Source organism: Mytilus californianus, unplaced genomic scaffold (genome assembly GCF_021869535.1).
Source record: "Mytilus californianus isolate M0D057914Y unplaced genomic scaffold, xbMytCali1.0.p SCAF_5, whole genome shotgun sequence".
NCBI lineage: Eukaryota > Metazoa > Mollusca > Bivalvia > Mytilida > Mytilidae > Mytilus > Mytilus californianus.
Genome location: NW_026262701.1, coordinates 101,347,209 through 101,370,505, shown reverse-complemented (window position 1 = coordinate 101,370,505; position 23,297 = coordinate 101,347,209). Strand labels below are relative to the sequence as shown.

The 23,297-nt window shown below is 31.0% G+C and overlaps 1 protein-coding gene across 1 annotated transcript in view; it reads right to left on the bottom strand.

Moving 5' to 3' along the window:
* LOC127702837 (uncharacterized) overlaps positions 1 to 23,297 on the bottom strand; it is a 35,012-nt gene that overhangs the window by 3,166 nt on the left and 8,549 nt on the right. Inside the window, exons 7-13 of the mRNA XM_052207140.1 lie at positions 22,393 to 22,593; positions 21,054 to 21,255; positions 19,978 to 20,168; positions 13,598 to 13,723; positions 12,844 to 13,056; positions 11,875 to 12,063; positions 1,836 to 2,036 (exon numbers count right to left, since the gene is read on the bottom strand). Of these exons, the coding sequence (XP_052063100.1) occupies positions 1,836 to 2,036; positions 11,875 to 12,063; positions 12,844 to 13,056; positions 13,598 to 13,723; positions 19,978 to 20,168; positions 21,054 to 21,255; positions 22,393 to 22,593 (1,323 nt within the window). The remainder of the gene's footprint in view (positions 1 to 1,835; positions 2,037 to 11,874; positions 12,064 to 12,843; positions 13,057 to 13,597; positions 13,724 to 19,977; positions 20,169 to 21,053; positions 21,256 to 22,392; positions 22,594 to 23,297) is intronic.

The following is a 23,297-nucleotide window of genomic DNA, read 5'->3' as shown; positions in this document are numbered from 1 at the left end:
TTTCAAAAGGAAGCAGATATATTGGATGCACTCAGAATATGATATACAAAAATGAGACATTAAAATACCATGGCCATTTAAACAAAAGAAAAATAAAACAAGCCACTGTCTTCATAACACCATATAGGAAAAAAAAATAGCAACACGAACGCCACCCAAAACCAAATCACATACATATATTGAACAAATTTACAGTGCGTCTATAATTTTTGCAAGTAATATGAAAGATTCATATTAAAGTCTTTGTTTTCTGAAAACTAATTCCTAAATGAAATAACACTATTATTTCGATTACGTAGATTAAGTGAAAATTGAGTATCATCATAGTATATTTATATTTGCTTACAAAATCGAATGATAGTTTATTAACAAATAGTTCTTTTTTCTATATTATCAATCATGCTTATAACGTCATTAAGGGATTGGATAACATAACATTCTGATAATGAGATGACGGTTGTCATTTGATCAATCATATTTACGTTTTTAGTAACACTGTGTCATTTTTTAGATAAATTAGCAAGAGTGTTTATAATGAAAAGGACTAATAATGTTATTGATTAGCTTCACATCATCCTTCATTTTGATTATCCTTAGTGGTCATGCTACGTAAGAATGGACATTTTGCTGAACGTAGGATAGTGCTTTAGGGGGTTTAATAATCTCTTTTTTTATATGGTGCTGTTGTTTTTTAAACCTTGCTCTTTAATTCCATTCTTCAAACTAATGTTGATGTATTTAAAAAAAAATATTTAAAACATATCTGATAGCGTTATTGAAATTAATATTGGTGTGAATTATAGTTTAAATGTTTTTAAAAAAGTTAAATCAATTATGTACTTTTATTTGTGTAGTAATGAATTTTGTTTTGGAGGCGGGGTCTGTTTATGGACGTGTTGAGGATTTTTTTTGTGTTATTCAAGTTACTTTGAATCTGTAAAACAGAACCCATCAAAGATACCAGGCTTATAATCTTATACACCAGAAGCAGATTTCGTCTACAAAAGAACATCTGATATATTGACGAGTTTTATTCAGAAAAAATATTTCAGAAATCCAAATTACAAACCGATTTTCCATCCCTTTACTCATTTCAAAGCTGTAAATAAACGAAATGAATCTTATTATATCATACCAATAAAAAAAAACTGTTGGATAATATTAAGGAAATCTAGTTAATACAAATCGATACTGTTAGCTAACGATATGTTTTAAAATAGTAAATAAACGTTTTGATATTCAAATAACAGTGCAAAAATTATCAAAGTTAACTTAAGGTACACGATGTAATTATACTTCTCACATCAAGAAGATGTTAGAGCAATACAATTTGAAAACAAAACAAATATTAAGTGTTTATAATACTATATTTATTTGTGTTTGGTCTGATAAATAAATATAATATTCCGACGATTTTAGTGTGCACTATATTTTTGTGTGTATTTAATTTACTAAAGTTTAATCAGCTTTTCAGTGTTCGAATAAATTTAGGATTTTTCAATATTATGGCCAAGAGCATCACTAGAGAGACATATATTGTCGAAAAACGCATCTGTTGCAGTAAAATTTGTAACTCAATGTTGTTTAGTCTGACAAAGAACATTACACTTTGCACCATTATCAAGTTGAAAGTAAATGATTGTATTTCAAAAGTAATTCTGGAATAACCATAATCAGCTAACATCCAGGTCAAAAGTTCTAGGTACTAGGCGTTCAGTCAACATGCATCCGTGTATTTTCTTTTGATACAATGTCAATCATTCAATGGCCCCATTTAGGGGATTTAACCGTTAATGCCTAGGATAAAACATCTTTTTTTATATCTTAAGACTAACCTGCTTGTTTTTTGAGAATTTCATCTGTATCTTCGCAACACTTGAAGTATCTACTACATCTACGTCTAGTTAAAAGAAGCAGTCCGAATAGAATTAATAAAATCAGAACTGTTATCATCCCTATCCAAATAGGCTCGTCCATTAGTGTTCGTTTTGACTGTGTACTAATAAGAGGTTTCTCATAAAAACTGCAATTTCGACCTATAAATAACAAATGAATAGAAGAAAGTGATAACATATTAATTTTCACCTTTAAAATTGAACATCATTGAGAATACTTGAAACACTTAAAGCTTGATTAAAGTTTGAAAAAAAGTATGCGAGTACATTACTAACTTGTGAAACAAGACCTGCTGACCCTTCCGCAGTACTTATTTCAAACAAAACTATTCTATAAAGTTTAATATTTAAAAAGATAAGAAAACTATTAGCATTTGACAAACCATGCAAAGCTCCTTGATATCAAAAATATAATTAAATAGTTTTATAACTAAATAAATGAAGAATGTGTCCATTGGACACAGATGATGCCCACGCTGGCATATAGCGTTATAAAGGGACATGACTACAGAACTGTAAAAGTGACTCCACCCAAATTCGAACTTGGTCTGTGGCTTATGATAATAAGCATTGCGTATAAGTTTCATAACATTTGGTTGAGGCAAACTAAAGTTAGAGAACGGAAACTAATTTTGGGACGTACGGACGGACGGACAAGGGTAACACTTAATGCCCCTCAGCCGCGGTGGGGGCTTAAAAAAACGAAATTCTGAAATTTGCACAAACATTATATACGTATATTTAAGGAATGACTGTAATCATTTTTCTGTCTATGAAGAAATAACATCAAAAATGTGGTACACACTGAATAACCCGCGTAGCGGGTTATTTTAAAGTGTGCACCACATTTTTTATGTTATTTCGAATAGACAGAAAAAATATTACAGTCATATCTTATAATTTAATTTTAAATTCCATTTTAAACCTGAGTAAACCATGAAAAAACATTGATGACGTCACGGTCACATGACAAAATTATGTCTATGTGCTGATAAACAAAACAACTTCAGCCAATCTGAAGACGCGTTATATCGAAAATTAAATTATATAATGATAACAATAATGTTGATGTAGGATTCGAAAAGCAAATACTTTTTTATAAATTTATCAAATTGCATCATTAAGTGCCAATCTGCCTAAGAATCAGGCAATGGCGAAAACATGACAACCAAAAAACACTCAAGTTGACATTAATGTATGTTCAAATTGTATAATGGTGGACGAATATAACATTCGTTTCCTTTTCCTGTTCTGGTAATTCAAGATATAATTTGGTTAAAATGCACTACAAATTAACAATTAAGGTGGCTAACTCCGTAATTTGCTATCATTCTAACCAAAAGTTATCCAGAGATTTTTCGAATTACCAGACACGCAGAAATGAAAGACCTACCATTTCTAACTCGGGGTGAGGGTAACTTCAAAATTGGATGATTAAGTCAGTGGTTTTTTTTCGGTCATGTTTTGATATTTTTCTAAATTGCCTGATTCTTACAAAGACTGGCACTTAAAATGTTCACAAAAAAGTCTGTCAGATATTAATTTATGTGTATTTGTATTTTTGAACTTCGTTTTTCTTTTATGGAATGAAAACTCTAAAAAATCCAAAAACTGTAAATGCAATAATATCAATAATAGTATTAAGATAGGAACCATAGTACTAAAAAGATAGATTGCTGCAATATGCCTTATATAAAACTACAAGTTGTTAACAAAATCTCTTAAGACTTTGGTTTATTTTCTATTTTGCCAGACACTATGTCTAAAATAGCCATCATGATTACATTTGTCAATTTTGGGATGTTTTAATTACCTGTCCACTCTTTGTTACAGCTACATGGTTTTCCTGAAATGGCATCCTCTATACACACACCATTGCCCGAGCATACCATTGCAGCACAAGCAGCCGACGTAATGTCACAATTCTCTCCCCAGTAGTCTTTATAACAATCACAACTATAGCCGCCATGATCAAGAATGCATTTCCCGTGTTGGCATACAGGTAATTCGCACCAGGAAACCTGACAGAACATCCCTTTTAAAACACAGAATCACGTTTATAAGAGATGGTCACTGAGTATCCAACTGACACATTTATTGTTTTAGAAGTCGTTATAAAATGATTTAAAGTATTTAAGCATTAAGACAAAACTGAGAATTAAATATTCTTTTCAAGGAAATAAAATTGCTTAAGACAGTTTAAATCATTGTTTGACGTGATTATCAGATATATACTACAATAACTTACTTATTTATGAAAGAAATACTCTGTGATTCTACCGTATGATATTAACTGCACAAATGTTTGCAAATCAGATGGATATAACCTATCTTTGTAATAATTTCCTGAGTGCAAATGATAAAAATGTCTAAGGAGTAGGATCAGTTTCCACCCGTTTTTGTTTCACTCATTGGGGAAAAAATCTGAAAACTTATTAGATTTACATATCAAAGGGTCTATATTAATAATTCAATAACGATTCGTCAATTTTATATATTTCTCTTTTTTTAAAAATGTTATTCAGTGTTACATATTAATTGAAGACAGCATTGCAATTTTTATTATGCATTGAAGGACGCCGTCAAACAAAAAGAATTAATTTTGATCCGAAAGGCATTATATATAATAACTTTCATTAGAATTTTAGTGTTAGTTAGGAATGTCCTTCATATACATTGTTTAAGATAATTACTGACATTTTGTAAACTTTTTCCAAAATTGCTAATTTGATGCATCTCCAGGCTATTATATTTTGATCATATACGTATGTCAAAGTGTGGTTAATACCATGAAGTACATACATATATATGAATCTATCATACAGTGAATTTTAGAAAATTATCAAGGACTTTTTCAAGTTTTTGCTTTATTCGCCTACACTATGCATAAGATTGATATAATTTGAACCTCACACTTCTCGAAAATCAGTATGGGGCTGTTTTTAAATTGAATTTTGAATATATATGAGTGTCTTATCATATAAAACAAAAATGCATCACACAGTGCTTTATTTCAGGTTAATGATATTGGTTATGGTCATAAAGTACCACTTTATCAATTTGGTTCATCAGAAACACTTTTTGTGGACTTTCGATCATCCGGAACGTTCAAAAACATAAAATTTAATATGAAAGGGATGTTGCATTACTTGAATACTTGAGATGCTATGTAACCAAAAGAGACTTAGAATTAATAAACAAACCCTACTATTAAAGTTCAACTTTGTCTGAGAGAGTTGGAACCTGAGAATCTTAATATGTTTTTTTTAATTTATCAAATTAATATGTAAGAAAGGTTAGATATAAATCATGCCAGTACCGAAGCATTGACTACTGTACTAAAGTCCACCAGCAGTAGTATCGACCAGCTTCATGTTTCTTTTTTTTTTTACAGACAACATTTATTTGGATTAAATGTAATATTTTACAAGTGATCACGTTACCGATAGACATGAACTTTAAAACAAACCCTTAAAACAGATGAAGTAATCATAAGATACTAACAGTCCCTCAGAAACATAACACAATGTTTTAAGTTTATACAAGACATGAATTTCATATTAGAACTCAATGAAATTGAGTATTAATCTGAAAAATGATGAAAAGCTATTAAAAATTGTCTGATATAACCAGCTTAAATTACAAAGACAGATTCAGCTGTAATGTTTATGTAACCCTGAAACATTGATCACTAGAATACTAAAGTATCTTAGGGGAAAAATGCTCAATTATTTTATTATTGTACTTAGTTTTACATTGGTTCTATGCAATTTCATATTTTTCTACATTTTATGAGAAAAGACGAAGTTTTCGATCAGTGAGGTAGATCGGGTGTCTTTCGCCATCTTGAATTGTAAAATAGCAAAACAAAATCAGTTTTGTCCTTTAATCAAATATGCAAATTTTCAGACAACAATGTAATTCAATTGTTAGATTTTGTATATATCAAATGAAAAAATAATGTGATTTCTTGTTATATTACGAATGTTTTACTAATACTGAAAACAATTTTTTTTATTCGTTTTTTTAAACTTAGCCAGATAACTCAAGATAATTCAATTTTATAAAGGAATGTTAGTTACATTTACCAACTTTGCTTTCAGAATTTTCTGAACATACATTGTAAAAGAGAGGCATTTGTAAGAGCTATCTAAATTTTTTCTAATGGCATAAAAAATGTTTTTCAATGTATAATCAATACAAAATATAACAAGTTTGTGAAACCTTTAGTAACCGATAGTTTTTATAATATTGGAAGCAAATTTCGTTTTTTATATAGACCCCTCTCCACCGAGCTACCTTCAAAATATATAAATCATTTGTAGAATAAAAAGACCAAAACAATAGAAAAAAACTGTTTAAGGCCATTTTTAAACCAATAAGATGAATCTTAGATTTTACTAAAGTTGTATCATTTTAGAGCTGTGATTGTGTAGAAAAATAATCAAACAAGTAAGTATCTACAAAGGAGTTCTATTAGTTTGATTAATTTGATTCAAATAATTATATTTCCCTTGTGTTGAATTTGATTTTTGCTTCAAAGATAATTTAGTTATTATTTCGGATTGAAGCTAACAATTTTGGAGTAGTCCAAAGGGAACACTATTCTACTATTTAGAAAATACTCTACACTAATTGTTGACTCACCATTTTTAAGGTCAGAATACTTATTTGAATAAAAGACCCTCGACCTTAAAGTGTAATACCACAAAATTGTTTTCTCCTACTATTCTCTAGGAAATTAAGATTTTTAAAAAATATTACCATTATATCTTTATTTCAAATAAACTCAAATACTATATGCAGGAATTCCGATACTTCCTTGTATCCCTGTTATAAATTTCAACCAAAATTTCATTGAATATAAAATCAAATTACTCGGAAGTTAATTAGATAAAGTTTTCTACTTTTTGTCTGAGTTTTGAGCCAAAAGTTGTTGGTTAACTTCAAGTGTCACAAATTGTTTATAAAGCAAATAAATATATTTAAAGAATGATGTCTTTCCATGTTTGAAATTTCATCGTTTTATTTTTTTAACCTTTTCATTAACTATTTACGTAAAATATTTGGTCAAGTTTATGGCTGATAACATATGCTGCTTTTAAATATCAATGCAAGTGATAAATTGACAATATTAGTTAGATGACAGACAGAAGAGCTCAAACGTTAAAATTGACGCAAAGGACATCGACAAGCTAAAATGTAGTATACACGATGCTCTTTCACCTTAAAACCTATTCAAGAAATGTTGACTGATATTTGTTAAAGAAAGTATAACAAAAATACCAGACTCAAAGGTAAATTCAAAAAGAGCAAGTACAAAAACACTGACAAAATCAAACGAAAGACTTTATCAAACAACGGAACGAATGGAAAACGGTTGTCATAATCCTAATTTGGTACAGCAATTGTCCGAAGAAAATGGTGGGTTAAACTGGGTTTTATAGCTAAACCTCCCACTTGTACGACAGTTTTTTTTATATTTCCGTTATATTAACATAATTGGATGAGCAACAAAAATAATGTTGCATATTTTTGGGGATATCAATTCAGGAAAGTAGAACGATATCATGTTTACTTGAAGCGGTTTAGTTAAAACAGCAGAAAGAAAGTGGGAAAAAATAGTTCCGAATTCAAGATTCCATAACTTTTTAATCCTTATGGCTCGTGGCATTTCCCCCATCAAATCCCAGAATCACATTACTGCAAGATATGTGCATGGAAAAATTACCATTTTCTTTTTTTTCTTCATAAAATTAAAGATCAGCTGATTTGAATGTGAGACTAATTACAAGGCCGCAACCTTAAAAATGTCAGCTTAGATAAGATGAAGGATTTTTTTAAAAATATAGCCATCTTGTAAAAAATTGTGGTGTTAAGATACGTTATTCTGAATGGTATACACCTATAGACAGTACCTGCACGAATATGTGTCCACAAATAAGATATTTTGAACAGAAATAGGGTCAAACTAAGCCATATCGGCTGTCACACCGTATACAATATTATCTTTAAATATAGATATATGTATAAAGGTGTATGGTAAACATTTGCGAACTAACAAGGATATGTATAACCACCGACAATTTGCATCCTAGCCTAATCTTAATCTTAGATGCCACATTTTAATATTGTCTTTTGAAATGTGTTATGTATACATACCTGTGTAATGAACTGGGCAATTGCAAATATATTCTTCGGTTGAAACATTTTGACAATATCCTCCATTTAAACAACTTGTGTTTGAACATTTAGCAAAGGGAGTGTTTGGATATCTATTTGTTTTCAAAAGGTAGTCAATATCTAAAAAATAAAAATTAAACGTTATTTTATATTGATACTGACGATTTGCTATTGATCACGTAACGCGCATCTAAAGTACTAAATTAAATCCTTGGTAATTTTTTTAAAGCTGGATCTGCGCATGTTAGGCGTAGACAACTTGAATTTGTTGATTTACATATTTATAGATATCATAATATCTTTGTTTATAGTTGAAACCACGAAGAAAGGAGATAATGAAACATGTTATGCCTAAAGATATACGACGATCTACAATATTCAAAGTATTAATACAATTATTCCTGACAAAAGGCAAAGATGGCAATCAAAAACAATACTTGGAGAAAAATATATACCACCATGTTCAAATGATAAGAAAGAATAACAAACAAACAACATAAATCCATGAGAAAAATATTAGAACTGGAGCAATTCCTTGACCATCATTTCAGAAACATTGATAGTCGAAAAGTGCGTCTGGTGCAGTACAATTGGTATCGTTAATGGTAGTCAAGACTAATTAGGTGTACAGGTTTTCATTGACGTTAATGAAATAAATTGACTATGTTAGTATGTATTTAACTGAAAATAGCAAACCGAGAATAACTATACCCCCTAAAAGGCACAATGAATTCACAACATTTTCAATATTACATTATAACATTGTTTCTGTTAAATCTATTCACCACTTTTACAGACATTGGTATATTGTATAGATACCAGCCCTGTTAATCATTGTAGATTGTATGTAACCGTCTAGGATGTTTTTGTCGTTTGGTTGCTGTCTCGTTGGTGAATAGTTAACATCTCCTTTTATTCATATCAATAAGTTTTTTAGGGCAAATACGGTTATATTCGCTCTATAAATAATATTACTACATCAAAATTAATATTACAGTATCTTTTTTAGCCGTGGCGTTGTCAATTTATTTTCGACTTATGAGTTTGAACGTCCCCTTGATATCTTTCGCCTCTCTTTTACAATACATTCCTGCAAGAGGAATCATGTTTTCACTATACATCCCAAAATATGTGACAAAACTCAGTAATGTTTAGTTTTCAGACCAAATATTGATATCTCTATGCCTGGTTAAAAGGGTTTTAGTGATGAAAATCAGATAAATCATTTTAAACACGCACATATGGAACAAACTGAGAAATACACACTATAAGAGGGAGCTAATGGACCTTCTAATCAAGGGAGGGAAGACACAATACTCCTAATTGCCACAAATCTGGTGTAAAGATTGTCTTGAGCTCTTTAGTATATAAATGAAACATCATGAGGTGCCAGCTTTTTTCCAATAAAAGAATCATTTACATGACTTGTTTCTTTATTATTATGAGGCTGACTTCATACAGGAACTTCTTAGGAAGAAAGATAAGACGTTAGCAATATCCTTTAACTTTACTTTCCGCTATATAGATGATGTTCTCTCACTAAATAATTCAAAATTTGGTGACTATGTTGAACGCATCTATCCCATCGAACTAGAGATAGAGGATACAACATATACAGTTAAGTATGACTCATATCTTGACTTACATCTAGAAATTGACAATGTGGGTCGGTTGAAAACAGAACCTTACGACAAAAGAGATGATTCAGCTTCCCAATTGTGAATTTTCCATTTCTATGTGGCAACATTCCAGCAGCGCCTGCATACGGAGTATATATCTCCCAATTGATACGGTATTACCGGGCTTGTATTTCCTATTATGATTTCCTTGATAGAGGGTTGCTGGTCACAAGGAAGATATTAAACCAAGAGTTCCAAATGGTGAAGTTGAAATCATCCCTTCGTAAATTTTACGGACGCCATCACGAGTGGGTTGACCGTTATGGAATAAGCGTTTCAGAGATGATATCGGATATGTTCCTTATGTCGTAATTACAATCCACTTTCTTTTTCACCATGAATGTGACCTACCGAATTAGACTTTTTACCGGATTTGTAATAACATGAGCAACACGACGGGTGCCACATGTGGAGCAGGATCTGCTTACCCTTCCGGAACACCTGAGATCACCCCCAGTTTTTGGTGGGGTTCGTGTTGCTTGGTCTTTAGTTTTCTATGTTGTGTCTTGCGTACTATTGTTTGTCTGTTTGTCTTTTTATTTTTAGCCATGGCGTTGTCAGTTTATTTTCGATCCACGAGTTTGACTGTCCCTCTGGTATCTTTTGCCCCTCTTTATACATGACAGGGGAGACTTTTGTTAATTATTGATTTGTTTGTATTCGTTCTTTTTTTTTTTGGGGGGGGGGGTGGTGTCTGTTGGTGTGTGATTTCTTTTGTCTTTTTTTTCAGTTTTGATGGGTAAATAAAGGCACCAGTAGTATACCGCTGTTCGAAATTCATAAATCGATTGAGAAAAAAACAAATCCGGGTTACAAACTAAAACTGAGGGAAACACATCAAATATAAGAGGAGAACTACGACACAACAGAAACACAACATTAAAATGTAACACACACAGAAACGAACTATAATATAACAATGGCCATTTTCCTGACTTGGTACAGGGCATTTTAAGAAAAAAATGGTGGGTTGAACCTGGTTTTGTGGGTAGCCAAACCTCCCGCTTTTATGGCAATGTTAAATATAACATTAAAATGACAACATTACATGAGATCACTACAATACAAATAAATGGGAGAACATACAGGACAGAGAAACATACAAATAATAGCTAGCAAAAGGTACCAGGTTTAAAATTTAATACGCAAGACGCGCGTTTCGTCCACACAAGACTAACCAGTGACGCTCAGATAAAAAAAGTACGAAAGCCAAAACAAGTACAAAGTTGAAGATCATTGAGGACCAAAAGTGCCAAATAAGGCTAAGGTTATATGTCTGGGATAAGAAAATCCGTAGTATTATCGGCATAATATAATTGAGTCATTTTCATGTACTGATCTTTATTGTACGTTTTGATATTTTAGTGATCGACATTGAAAGGGGCAGGGTTGAGAACTAAACAGATCTTTATCAGTGGTTGTCTTTGTTTTATATTTTAATGTTTTTCTATGTAATCAAGAAAATAAGTTATTGGCGGCAGATCTTTCATAGTTCCTGTTAACTTTATTTACGTCTTTTCTAGACTCAGAGTAATCTAGAACATGACATGTTGTTTAAACTAGAATTAGTTATTCTGTTGACCACTAGATACATAGTAACTTTTGTGTCGTATGGCTGGTTTCTCTTTGACGTATATCAGTTTGTTTTATCTAATATGAATGCATGAGAAATTATGACGAATTTCAGTGTTTAAAGATCATTTGGTAACTTAATATTAGTTCGATTACAAGAGCAGGCGATATATTCTATATCCCTTTTTTTCTCCAATCGTGAGATATATGTGATTTTGCTCATTTTGTCTGTAAAATTGTTTGATTTTTGCATAAAAAAAGCATAGTTTGTAAAAAATGGCTAGAACGAATGCACAAATCATAGATTGTTGTGGACTGAAGACATAAGAGAAACATACCTGGTTTGACAGAAAAAGTGGCACTATATTTTGTCAAACTTCTGTCGGCATTCTCTTCGCCGACTGTGAAAATTATTTTCAATTTGTTTAGGTTTGATTGTATAACAACTTGTTCCTCACCACCTGACGTACAAGATGAGTTTTTCAGTGAAATGGTGTTGAATTTTCCAAGTGTATCATCAATTATTTCTACAGTAGATAAACTACAGTTTCCATTCACTTTTGAAACATAGGTAGACATATTTAAATCTATCCGGTAACCAATGGGGGCAGCTAAACTTGTAATCTGAACGATTTTAAGTGGTGGAAAGTCAGGATAATGCGGGCTTACAATCTCTCCACTTGAATTTGGTTGTAGCTGTTTTGCTGCAACAATGGTTGGCGTAGGAGAATAATCTGCAGAAAAAAAATCATAACGTCAAAAATAAAAATAAAAAATTTAAATACAGGAATAACACTAAATAAATGTCATTTCGAAAACCTAATCTAATAATATATTTATTTTAAATTCTGAAATTATCATATGATAATTGAAATTTATTTGTACAAAATAAGAACGCTATATAATTCGAAACATTGGGTTATGTCTTGTGCATTTTCAAATATACGGTGCAAAAGTTACTGAAAACATCTACATTTGCATGCATTAATTTGGTATTGAAAACCTAAAGATATATATCCTTTTCAGTTGATACATACCAATATAGTAGTTTCCTTGGAAACCATCCTTATGTAATAGCTGCTTTGAATGAAGGCACAAATTTATTGAATTATTTGAAGATATTATTGTCGCGGATCCAAATCGAAAATGTTTATGACCGCAGAACTGTTTTGATTTTCCATCAGGTGTAAATATTACGCTAACACAAGAGTTGTCAGCAGAAAATCTTGAATAAACAACGTGAAGAATCAATCTAGAGCCAGTAGGTGTATTTATGTCAGAACAACAAAAGCGTTCATCCATAAAAGGTATAAGAAAATTGAAAGATTTAATTATTCCAAAGCTTCCGTAGGATTGTACGTCAAAACACTTAATTGTATTAACATATGTCCATTTGAAATGGAATCCATGTCCTAAAACACTTTCGTCAGTTCGGAATGTAATCGATGCATTATTCGATAAAGAAATATAATATTTCGGCACATTAAATGTCATGTTCCCACACAAGGAGGTACCATTTTTGAAACCTCTAAATATCAGAGCATCATATAAACAATCTGATTGAAATTCTAAATCTAAAAATGTTATTTCTAATACAATACGGTGATATTTTGGAGCTTGAAATTGGAACTGTCTAATACGATTGTTGTCATAATGAATACTATCATCTTTTATCATTGATATTTCACCAGTATATGACGTACAATTAACAGTTGTTTCCTGAATTTCTGAAATGGAAAAGGTATTAACTTTATATTATTCAGATGAATACCATTCATCTTTTTTCTTAAATATGGCAGTGCTACAGGTTTTCCAAATCTACTGGATTCTATAGTAGTTTCCATCATCTGATAAGAGCCGCTTTCAATAAAAGCGCAAATTTGCTGAATTGTTAGAAGACATTATTGTCTCGAAGTCCAATCTAAAATTATATGACCGAAAAATTGTTTTGATCCACATAATTTGGGTGGTTTTCACATTGCCAATCATACAACATCTAAATTTGCATTCTATTGTACCTTTATATTATTATATTTTATTAAGGCGGTAGTTGTTTATCAATGTTCAAATTTCTTAAATCGAAGAAACCGATACAATAACATGTCTTAAAACCCAATCACAAATCTCATTTAGAACCAGCTAGCAAAACCGCCCAGGATGCTACCGTTGTTTCCCGTAAGTCATATATCGAGTTGAAAGGACAAGGGCTTGTCTATTAGTTGTTTTAACAACGGTTTACTATTTGATAATACGTTCTTATAGACTTACTTGTTTCAGGAATGTACAAAACACAGACAAATGATGCTTTTATTTCACATTGAACACTTTGAACAGATATAATTGGTTGACCTTTTCCTCTTGCTGGGATTAATTGCATCACTTCACACGTGTCACCTACAAATAGAGACAGAAATAAATATTTACTTCAGTATGTGTTTAATCAAATGTATAATTTAATTTTAACGTAGAAACTAGACAATGAGTAACTGTTTAATTCATACGTCACATATGAAACTCTGTTTAGCAGTAATTTGATTATAACAAGATCTGGTGTTATAATACTTCTTGATTTTAAAAGTTGTAACTTTTCTTCATAATCATGACACTTAACGAAATTATCAAAATTCCTTTAGGTAATAAAATAATCATATTGTTTGCAGCAACTTTCAAACATGAATAGTCTCTATATGTTAACCAAATCATCTTAAATTGTGGACATAAGGTTACCACATGTATTTTTAAATTAACCAGAAGGAACATATCAAATGAAGAACATTGTTTACAAGTCTTTCAAACGGGACTTAATCTTAAAGTATTACAGCTTCATTTGTATATGCGAGGCTTTAACAATATAATGATTCATATTTAAACGCATTACTTAAACGCTCAAAGAGAGCTGAAAATTGATATTTCAATAGATTTTGGCAATTCAGGATGTCCTCATAACAAAAACCAAAATTTTATTGGAGCGTAAGTTATATGGCAGATTTCATTTTGGTTAAATTTGTCATGTAGAAAAAGAACATTCGGATCGAATGGAAATGTGCAAACTTAAGAATAAATATTTTAAGTATATGATATAAACTCTTTAATCTTCCGTTCAAATACAGGGAAAATTGGCACTACATATTTAAAAACGGTACATTTTGAGGATATTTTTCAATAGGTAATTGGCTTTCCAGGTGGTAAAAACGTATCTTTTTTTACACATGCATATTTATAAAAGAAGCATGTCACATATCAAACGTGTTACCCTTGATTAAACATAAACTAGGTATGATTTTACTAAACAACATTTCAAAATTCAAAAATAACACTTTATTGATTTGGTGCGTTTTCCTTTAACCGTCAACAGCAACGATAAAACAAACAAAAAAGGCCAATGATTTGTCAATATACTCGGTGAGCTATATGTCTAAAAGAGGCCCATAAAGAACTACCTAAGATCAATTTTGCCTAAGGGATCTTGAACCTTAGTATTTTATAATTTCTAAAACAAATAATGAAATCTATATTCGATTATTCGAGCATATCGTATCGAAAGGAAACATTGATTACTGTTATAATGATACCCTGTGGGACTAAACAGTCTACAAGCAGCGGCATGGACTGAAATCAATAGTTTTAAATTCAGTACATGAGCATTGAAATTGAATATGTTGTGAGTTTACAACACAATAAGATGCTGAAACTTATTTGCAGTTATTACCTCGTCAAAACGAAATATATCGGACATCTAAAAGAACAAATATAATTGATTTACCTTTGTATTTTGTATCAGTATTTGACCATATGAAAATAGATTCATTTGCATTTACAGCTTGGTCTGGAACGAAAAATATAAAGTTAGTAAACTATTGAGTTATATTACCAATCAATTACAAAAGTGATTGCCATGTTAAAAAGTGTATTTACTAATTAGCCTTATAGATGACGACGGCTGTGTTCCATAAAAAGTAATTTTTTTCTAATAACCCTAGGAGACGACCATGGTTGTGTTCCATAAAAAAGTTTTATTTTTTGTTACCCTCACAGACGACCACGGATATGTTTCATTTGTCGTAACAACAATGCCGTCATCTGTTCCTTGTCATTACATATATATAGCGAATGATCATAATTTACTTGTAATAAGGAACACGACAGTTAACCCTCTTTATCTGGGTTCGTTTTGCTCACTCTTTAGTTTTTCTATGTAATTCTTTAGACTTTCTTTTGCCTTCATATTTTAGTCTGTCGGTCTTGCAATTTGTTGTCTTTTCCTCACCGACTTAAAGTTTTAGAGATTGTTTTTTTGTTTTTCAAGTTTGGTTTTCTTGAAAGTTTTATTAATAATTCGTTCAACTTACTTTTAGACATAACAGCAAAGTTGCTGATCAGATATGCAGCCGTAACAGACAAATTTAACAAAAGATTTGCTTCTAGACCTGCACACCAGTCGATGGCCTTCTGATAAGTAACCTCTGTGAGAAACGGCTGTATACATGTTGCTGGTCTTAGATAAAATGCTGTACTATTTAAAGTATCACAATTGTCATCTTTATGAAATATAAAAAAACAAGATGTTCTGTGCTGTCGTTAATGGACGATGTTCGTTGTTATTCCGTGGTTTACATGTTGTAACGACTATTATATTATTTATTTGTGCGTTTCTCTGTGCTGAGTGTTATTGCGTTTGTTTGTGTTGTATTTCTGTCACGAAGTGTTGTCTGTTGTCATTTTAGCGATATTTTTTAACATTGCCATATAAGCGGGAGGTTTGGCTAGACATAAAACCAGGTTCAACCCACCATTGTTTCTTAAAATGTCCTGTACCAAGTCATGAATATGGCAGTTGTTATCAAATAGTTCGTTTCTATGTATGTTGGAGTTTGTTTTTGTTGCACTTCAGTGTTTCTGTTGTTCCGTTGTTTTCCTCTTATAGTTGATGTGTTTCCCTCGGTTTTAGTTTGTAACCCGGATTTGTTTTCTCTCAATCGATTTATGACTTTTGAACAGCGATATACTACTGTTGCCTTTATTTATACAATACAAAACGATTGCCTAAAAATTGTGAAAGAATTAAACAAATTTCGTTTTAGAGGATTCGTGTTATATTAATAAGATGCTTGTCTAATAAATATTTCTACAATAATCAGCAACGAAAAAGTTAAAATGTCTTCTTAATTGTATGAAGTTTCCGAATTCAAATGATAATTTATTAAATTTATATAAAAATTAGCAAATCATAACTATTGCATTTCATTATTGATTTAATAACAGTAAAATCTGAGTAATTAAATTTTCTTTCGTAAATCTTAACTATAAACCATCCTTATACATGACTTTATTGTCCTCTGTTAACGTATACGTATTAGATGTACAACCGAAGTCGTTAGTCCGTTTGCATATATCTTATTAACACAAAGATATAATTGCTATTGCAAAATGATAGGTTGCAATAATTTAACGAGTTTTCATGAATTCTGAGCTTTTTCAAGAATAAAGCATAATAGATGAAAGATATCATTGCATTCAATGACACCATTGTGTAATTGTAAATATATACGGATACGGTTTGACCAGACGTGTTCGTTGTCATCAATAAATCTGTACTGATAAATGACTGAACTGGGATGCATGTTTATGTTTAAAAAAAAAAGAGGTATGAGATACTGAGGGGACATAAAAGACTCATAAGTTGAAGATAAACTGACCACGTCATGAGAAAAACGAAATACTACGAAAAGACAAACAAGTCAAACAAAATAAAATGTAAACTATTAAGACTTAACTTCTGTACAGTTGACCATAAAACAATCAGAATCATATCAATTTACATATGAGAAATTCTCAACTGTTTAAAAACATATCATATTTACAAAACAAGCGAACAAGGTGTAGTTTAATATGATATTTTTTTATTCAGCATGTCGGGATTGAATACTATAAAAAAAAGTTTGCATTTGTACATAAAGCTGGAAATCTGTAATTATCAATGAGTAATACCTGATATACTCATGAGGACGCAAGCCCGATTGTCAATATAAAGCTTACACCATGATAGTATTATTAATTCAAAATAATTGCTTTTAATAATTAAAGAGGTAAACGGTGATTTCAATCTAATTTTGATATAAAGCTCAATAAATGCAGGATATTCAGTTAAATTTGATAGAATCCCGGTGTAAGTTCCAATGTTTGGATATGGCGTCTTTAAAATCATTAAATAGTATTTTAATACAAAACTATGTACTTATGTGCATACTGTGGAAGAATATCAAGAACATGTGTTAAATATCATCTCATTTATAGTTAATAAAACAGTGAAATAACAGTAAACTTTTTGATAGAAATACTTGTTCTATCTTATTTACAAAAAGACTGTTTTGCTTGAAATATTATAGGTTAGGATATGAAAATAAGACTTTATATCACCAGGGAAAAGATGAAAATATTATTTGTAACTTCTTTGTAAATTTTTTTATGGGTTCACGCATCTGTGTTCGATCAATGCTATTGACATCGGACATATAAGAGAACCAATGTATTATATACTTACATTAAAATATGATCATTTATAACACAAAGTCGAATTTTTTTTTTTTTTTAAATACAGTAAACAGTGATCAGACCATTAAGATTTCCTTCCTATTAATTTATCAAAACACATTGAAAAAAGTGTTATCACTAGTTTGGAAAATTTTTAATCACTGAAGACGACAAAAAATCCTTTTATAACTTTTATGCCAACGCATCCCCAATCGCTATATTAATAATGTAGTCATTAATAACAGTAGAAACATGTGATATGTATAATTTGAAAATAATAAAATGTTTCGTCACATACTTTAAACAATTGATAACTTATTGGAAGTATGTCTATAATGAATATCACAGATTTATATTATTTTAAAAAAAATGGCAGAAAAAAAGAATGAAGACAAACAGACAAATACGTGCACAAACCACTTCACAGAAAACTAAAGACTGAGCAACACAAACCCCATCGAAACGTTTGGAACAGACCCACGTATTTAATTTTTGATAAATAATTCATGGAGACTTTTTACAGAAGAATATTCACGTCAAGGCAATGAATACTGTTCTGTAGACGGCATATCAAAGTATATTAGCTTAGCATTTTTAAAGATTTTATTCAAATCATGTTTTTTTCATTTATGGTATCATAATTTGGCAAATTACCACAATCCTGAAATTAAATAAAACAATTCAAGACAAAAGATTTCGTTCGGATAAGATAAGTTAGGTGTTTCTCATAGCATATTTAAAAAGTAAAATAACAAAAATACCGAACTCCAAGGAAAAACCAAAACGGATAATCCTTTATCAAATGGTAAAATCAAAAGCTCAAACACTTGGTACAGGCATTTCCTTATGTAAAAATGGTATATGTATTTCTATTTATATCCATCTGATGAGTTAAGCCTTTGTAAACTGATTTGTACAGTTTGTTCTTATGTTGTACCGTTACACCACTTTCCCAGGTTAGGGGAGGGTTGAGCGCTCACAAACATGTTTAACCCCGCCACATTCTTTATGTATCTGTCCCAAGTCCGGAGCCTGTAGTTCAGTGGTTGTAGTTGGTTCATGTCTGTCATATTTTTCTTTCGTAAATGCTTTTGTTATAAATTAGGCCGTTGGTTTTTCTCAAATTGTTTCATATTTTTCATGTTGGGGCCTTTTATAGCCGATTATACGGTATGGGTTTTTCTCATTGTTGAAGGCCGTACAGTTGCTTATTATTGCTTACATCCACTTCATTTGAACTTTGGTGGATAGTTGTCTCATTGGCAATCATACCACATCTCCTAATTTTTATAGCACAATAACACAATGGCGGGATTTATAAGTACCAAGCCACGCCAAAAGTATATTACCAAAAAAGGACTAATCAGTAAAGGTGAAAAATATACAAAGACAAATAAAAGGTTATTAAGATGATAAAAAACGTCAGTACCTATAATCTATACTTCAAGACCATTATGTATTATTTGTGAAGTTGATAAAAAGTAAAATAACAAAAGTACCGAACTCATGGAAAATTTAAAACGGAAATTTCCTTATCAAATGGCAAAATCAAAAGCTCAAACACATCAAACGAATGACAAACAACTGTAATATTCCTCACTTGGTACAGGCATTTCCTTATGTAGAAAAACCTGGTTTTATAGCTAGCTAAACCTCTCAATTTCCAATATGCAAAGCATGTCATAATTGATTCAAAACTTCAGTTTCATTTGATTTCTGATTTATGTAAGGCACGATTAATTTAAGTTTCACTGTATTTCGAATTATCATGAATAGTATACAGCAGGAAAATACCATAGAATATCGGAAATTGCTACGTTGTTGCGTCTTTTATGATTGTATTACAAAACTTAACTTAACAAACACTTGACATTTATTCCAATTGGTTGCTAGTTTATAAATACAGAAATATATATATATATATAGATACTCAACATATTTCTGTTTCATTGATGTTCATAAAGTACGAACTTAATGTCATGCATTTTATTTTATTAATGAAACGTGAAACGAATATAAATATTGACCCACGAAATTAGTTGTTATTGTTTATCATTGATAACCCTGACATTATGTTTTATACCCTTTTTAAGACTTAACGAACTCAATATACTTACACTTGTAAATTGAAGCTGTCAGAGAGAATCCGGACCTATATATAGATTTATCTGATCTAAAGCGTAGGACTGCTATGTTTGTTTCAGATACCCAAGTCATTTTCTTTAATTTCGTATTCCAGTCACCACATGTTGTTTTATGTTCTTCAGTCCTGACAACAGAGGCTAATGTCAAATTATCGTAGATGCATCTGCAAAAGGATTTATTTTAAACCTGTAATCATGTATTTTATTAGTTTATTACCATTAAGTGCAACTGAATTGTTTTTATTTTCCATATATAATATTTTATATTTAATCAAATGTATGGAATGGGAAAGGATTATATGAAATCAAATAGAGCTTAACTTCTAAATTAAGGCTGATTTTTGTTGTCTCAATCTCATTCCTTATTTAACTGTGTAGAAAGCGGCTGCAAATGTAAAAAGAATGACAGAAATGTAAAGAAAAATAATCATTAAAGAATGGTTCGTCAAGATAGATACCCGATAAAGTAAATAAATCATAAAGTTCCAAAATACATTACACTGAATGAAACTGGTCTGCATTATACGCAAGTCGACAAAGTAAAAATATTTTTTATCATGTTAAGTTTATTATGAAAAAAATCAAAACCTTTCTTGGTTTTGCATGATTAAATATTTTGATCTTTTGCATGATTAGATACTTAGATCTTTTGCATATTACTAATGCTGCGAATTTCAGAATAGAGAGTATGGTTTGCACTTTTCATTGAGAAGCTAATTTTAAAATCAAATATAAAACGAAAATCTCTTTTTCCACTGATATAATAAAATAGAATAGATTTTGTTTATTTGGAAAGTATTTCTTTGAGTATTTTGAGGACCACGATGTGAACAAGTGTGGGGACACTTAATCAATTTATGTATCACTTAGAACCCTATCTTTGGTAGAAATTCCCAACGAACATAAAACAAAGATATGAGTGTCAAGGGTTCATTTTGATTTACCATTTACCTGGAAAATCTAAGTCAAAGTATCTTTACGTTGATTATTGGTCGTTATGATTTGGTCCGTTGATACGTGGCTTTTCTTAAGTACGTATGGATACTTACGAGTCTGACGATTCTATATTGAAGTGGTTAAACCTAACAGCAACATTGTAACCAGTAGGTACTATAATGGTATAATTGATATCGGATAGCATAGGATAATGTTCAGGAAACCCAGGGCTTTCTATCATGACATCTGGTTGACTTGAATTCAGATAGAACATGTAACTCTGTACTGTAGGTGGAAGAACAGTTGACTGGTTATCTACAATTAAACATACTGTGGTAGTAGACATATTATCTATACTAAATGAATCTTCAAAATTGCAACTTAAAACTAGTATATCTTCAATAGTTTTTGCTCAATTAATAGAAACGAAAGGATATGGAGTATCCATCCACTTAATCAGTATATGCACAGCACAACATACAAAAGGCAAAACAACAGCGCTTTTATCGCTGTTCTTCATCTCAAAGTCACAGTGAAGCCTTCAACGCGGAGCAAAAAAGGCTTTCTCACTTTTGTCAATAATGATTGTGCTGGAGGAAAGTAACACAATGCTTTAAGTTTCTTCATCGAGGTTAAAGGTCATTTCGGATTATTGCCGTGTCCAATTTTCTATGTAATATGGTACAATGTACTATCAAAGCAAGTTAACAATTATATAAATTCTTCAAATAAAGATCAGCCTGTTAATTAATTTACCAAAGCTTTTAAACAACCTTTCTCAGTATATCAAAGGTGTTGATGCTACATAAAAGTTTTCTGTTTCTATTAAGTTCAACTAGTTCACGAACTAAAGCCGAGTACTATAGTAAGCAAAATATTGAATCGAAGTTTTTGCATTTAAAAATGATTATAGTTTGGGGAAAAAACAAGAATAAGTGGGAAATGAAGATCACCACTAGAAATCTGAAGGCCAACAGAAAAAACAGAAAGACAACTCATGATATTATTCATTTGCTAGAATACGGATTTTCCCCCAAGGTATAATATGCCCGGCACTAGCATTTTTATTTCAAACATCTGATAAATGACCAGTTCACACATTTACTTATTTTTTTTTTTTACTTTGGTTTGTAACTAACTTAGGAATATCTGACTTTAGAAATCTTTAGCTCGGACTGCATTTTTATGTTGCTCCAATATTTTGTACTTTTTTATTTTTCTTTCCATTTCTAAACTTTACACTAGTAATTTTCTGGGCCCTTTATAACTTACTGTTCGGTGTAAGCCAAGGCTCCGTACTTTGACCTATAATGGTTTACTTTTATAAATTTTGACTTGGATGGAGAGTTGTCTCATTGGCACTACTTTAACTATTTAGAGAACATGTTTCGGAATATGGTTGATCAATAATAGCAGTACATATTTGATGAAAAAAATCAAACAAATACATACCGTCGAATTTGCTTATTTGACAAATATACGGATTCCTGGTGGTACATTTTCTGTCATTCCAAAAGAAATGTTCAGCTACTGATGTACCTTTATTTAAGTTATGGAATGTACGTCGAATTTCAACACAGTCCTCCTCTGAAAAGCCATCATCACTTGGTTGTTTATTTAAGTGTCCGTTTCCATGCCAACCCGGAAACCAATCTGTAAAAAATGGGTATAGGAATCATTTTGTTATGAAACTTATTGTCAATTAGGTAAAATATTTACTATGCTAGATCCTAAAACTAACTGAAACGGTAAAAATTTCACAAAAAGGGCGAATAATGAAAAAAAATAGGTTTGATTACAAAACACCATTGTCCAATCCACAAATACCATACTATATTTCTATTCTCTAGTGGCAAACATCTTACATACATTTGTAATTTCCAGATCATGTGTAGAACTGTTGGTTTGTATTAACATCACAAAGTGGTTGAGGATGTTTATTTGTAAAAGCTCACAATCGACATGTTTTGTTGGTCTTAATTATAAGCCTGGTATCTTTTAATGATTTTTTACAATCACTGTTTCGATGTCATTGCTGGTGGAAGTCTTGTCTCCGAGGGTATCAACAATCCAATAGTCAGCACTTCTGTGTTGACATGAAGTATCATTGATACTTATTAATAGTATTTCAAAAAATTTGGAAATCTTCTAAGCACTTAGGTTTTTCTACTTTGTTGTATTTTGGCACAATTATTTTTTTCATTTTTGGTCCAACGCTCTTCAATTTCCTACTTGATTTGACCTTTAAGCTATTTTGATTTGAGCGTCACCGACTAGTCTTTTGTAAGCGTAATGCGCGTCTGTCGTGCCAATTTCCTTCTTTTTCTAAACCTTTTTAGCAAAATATTATATAAATC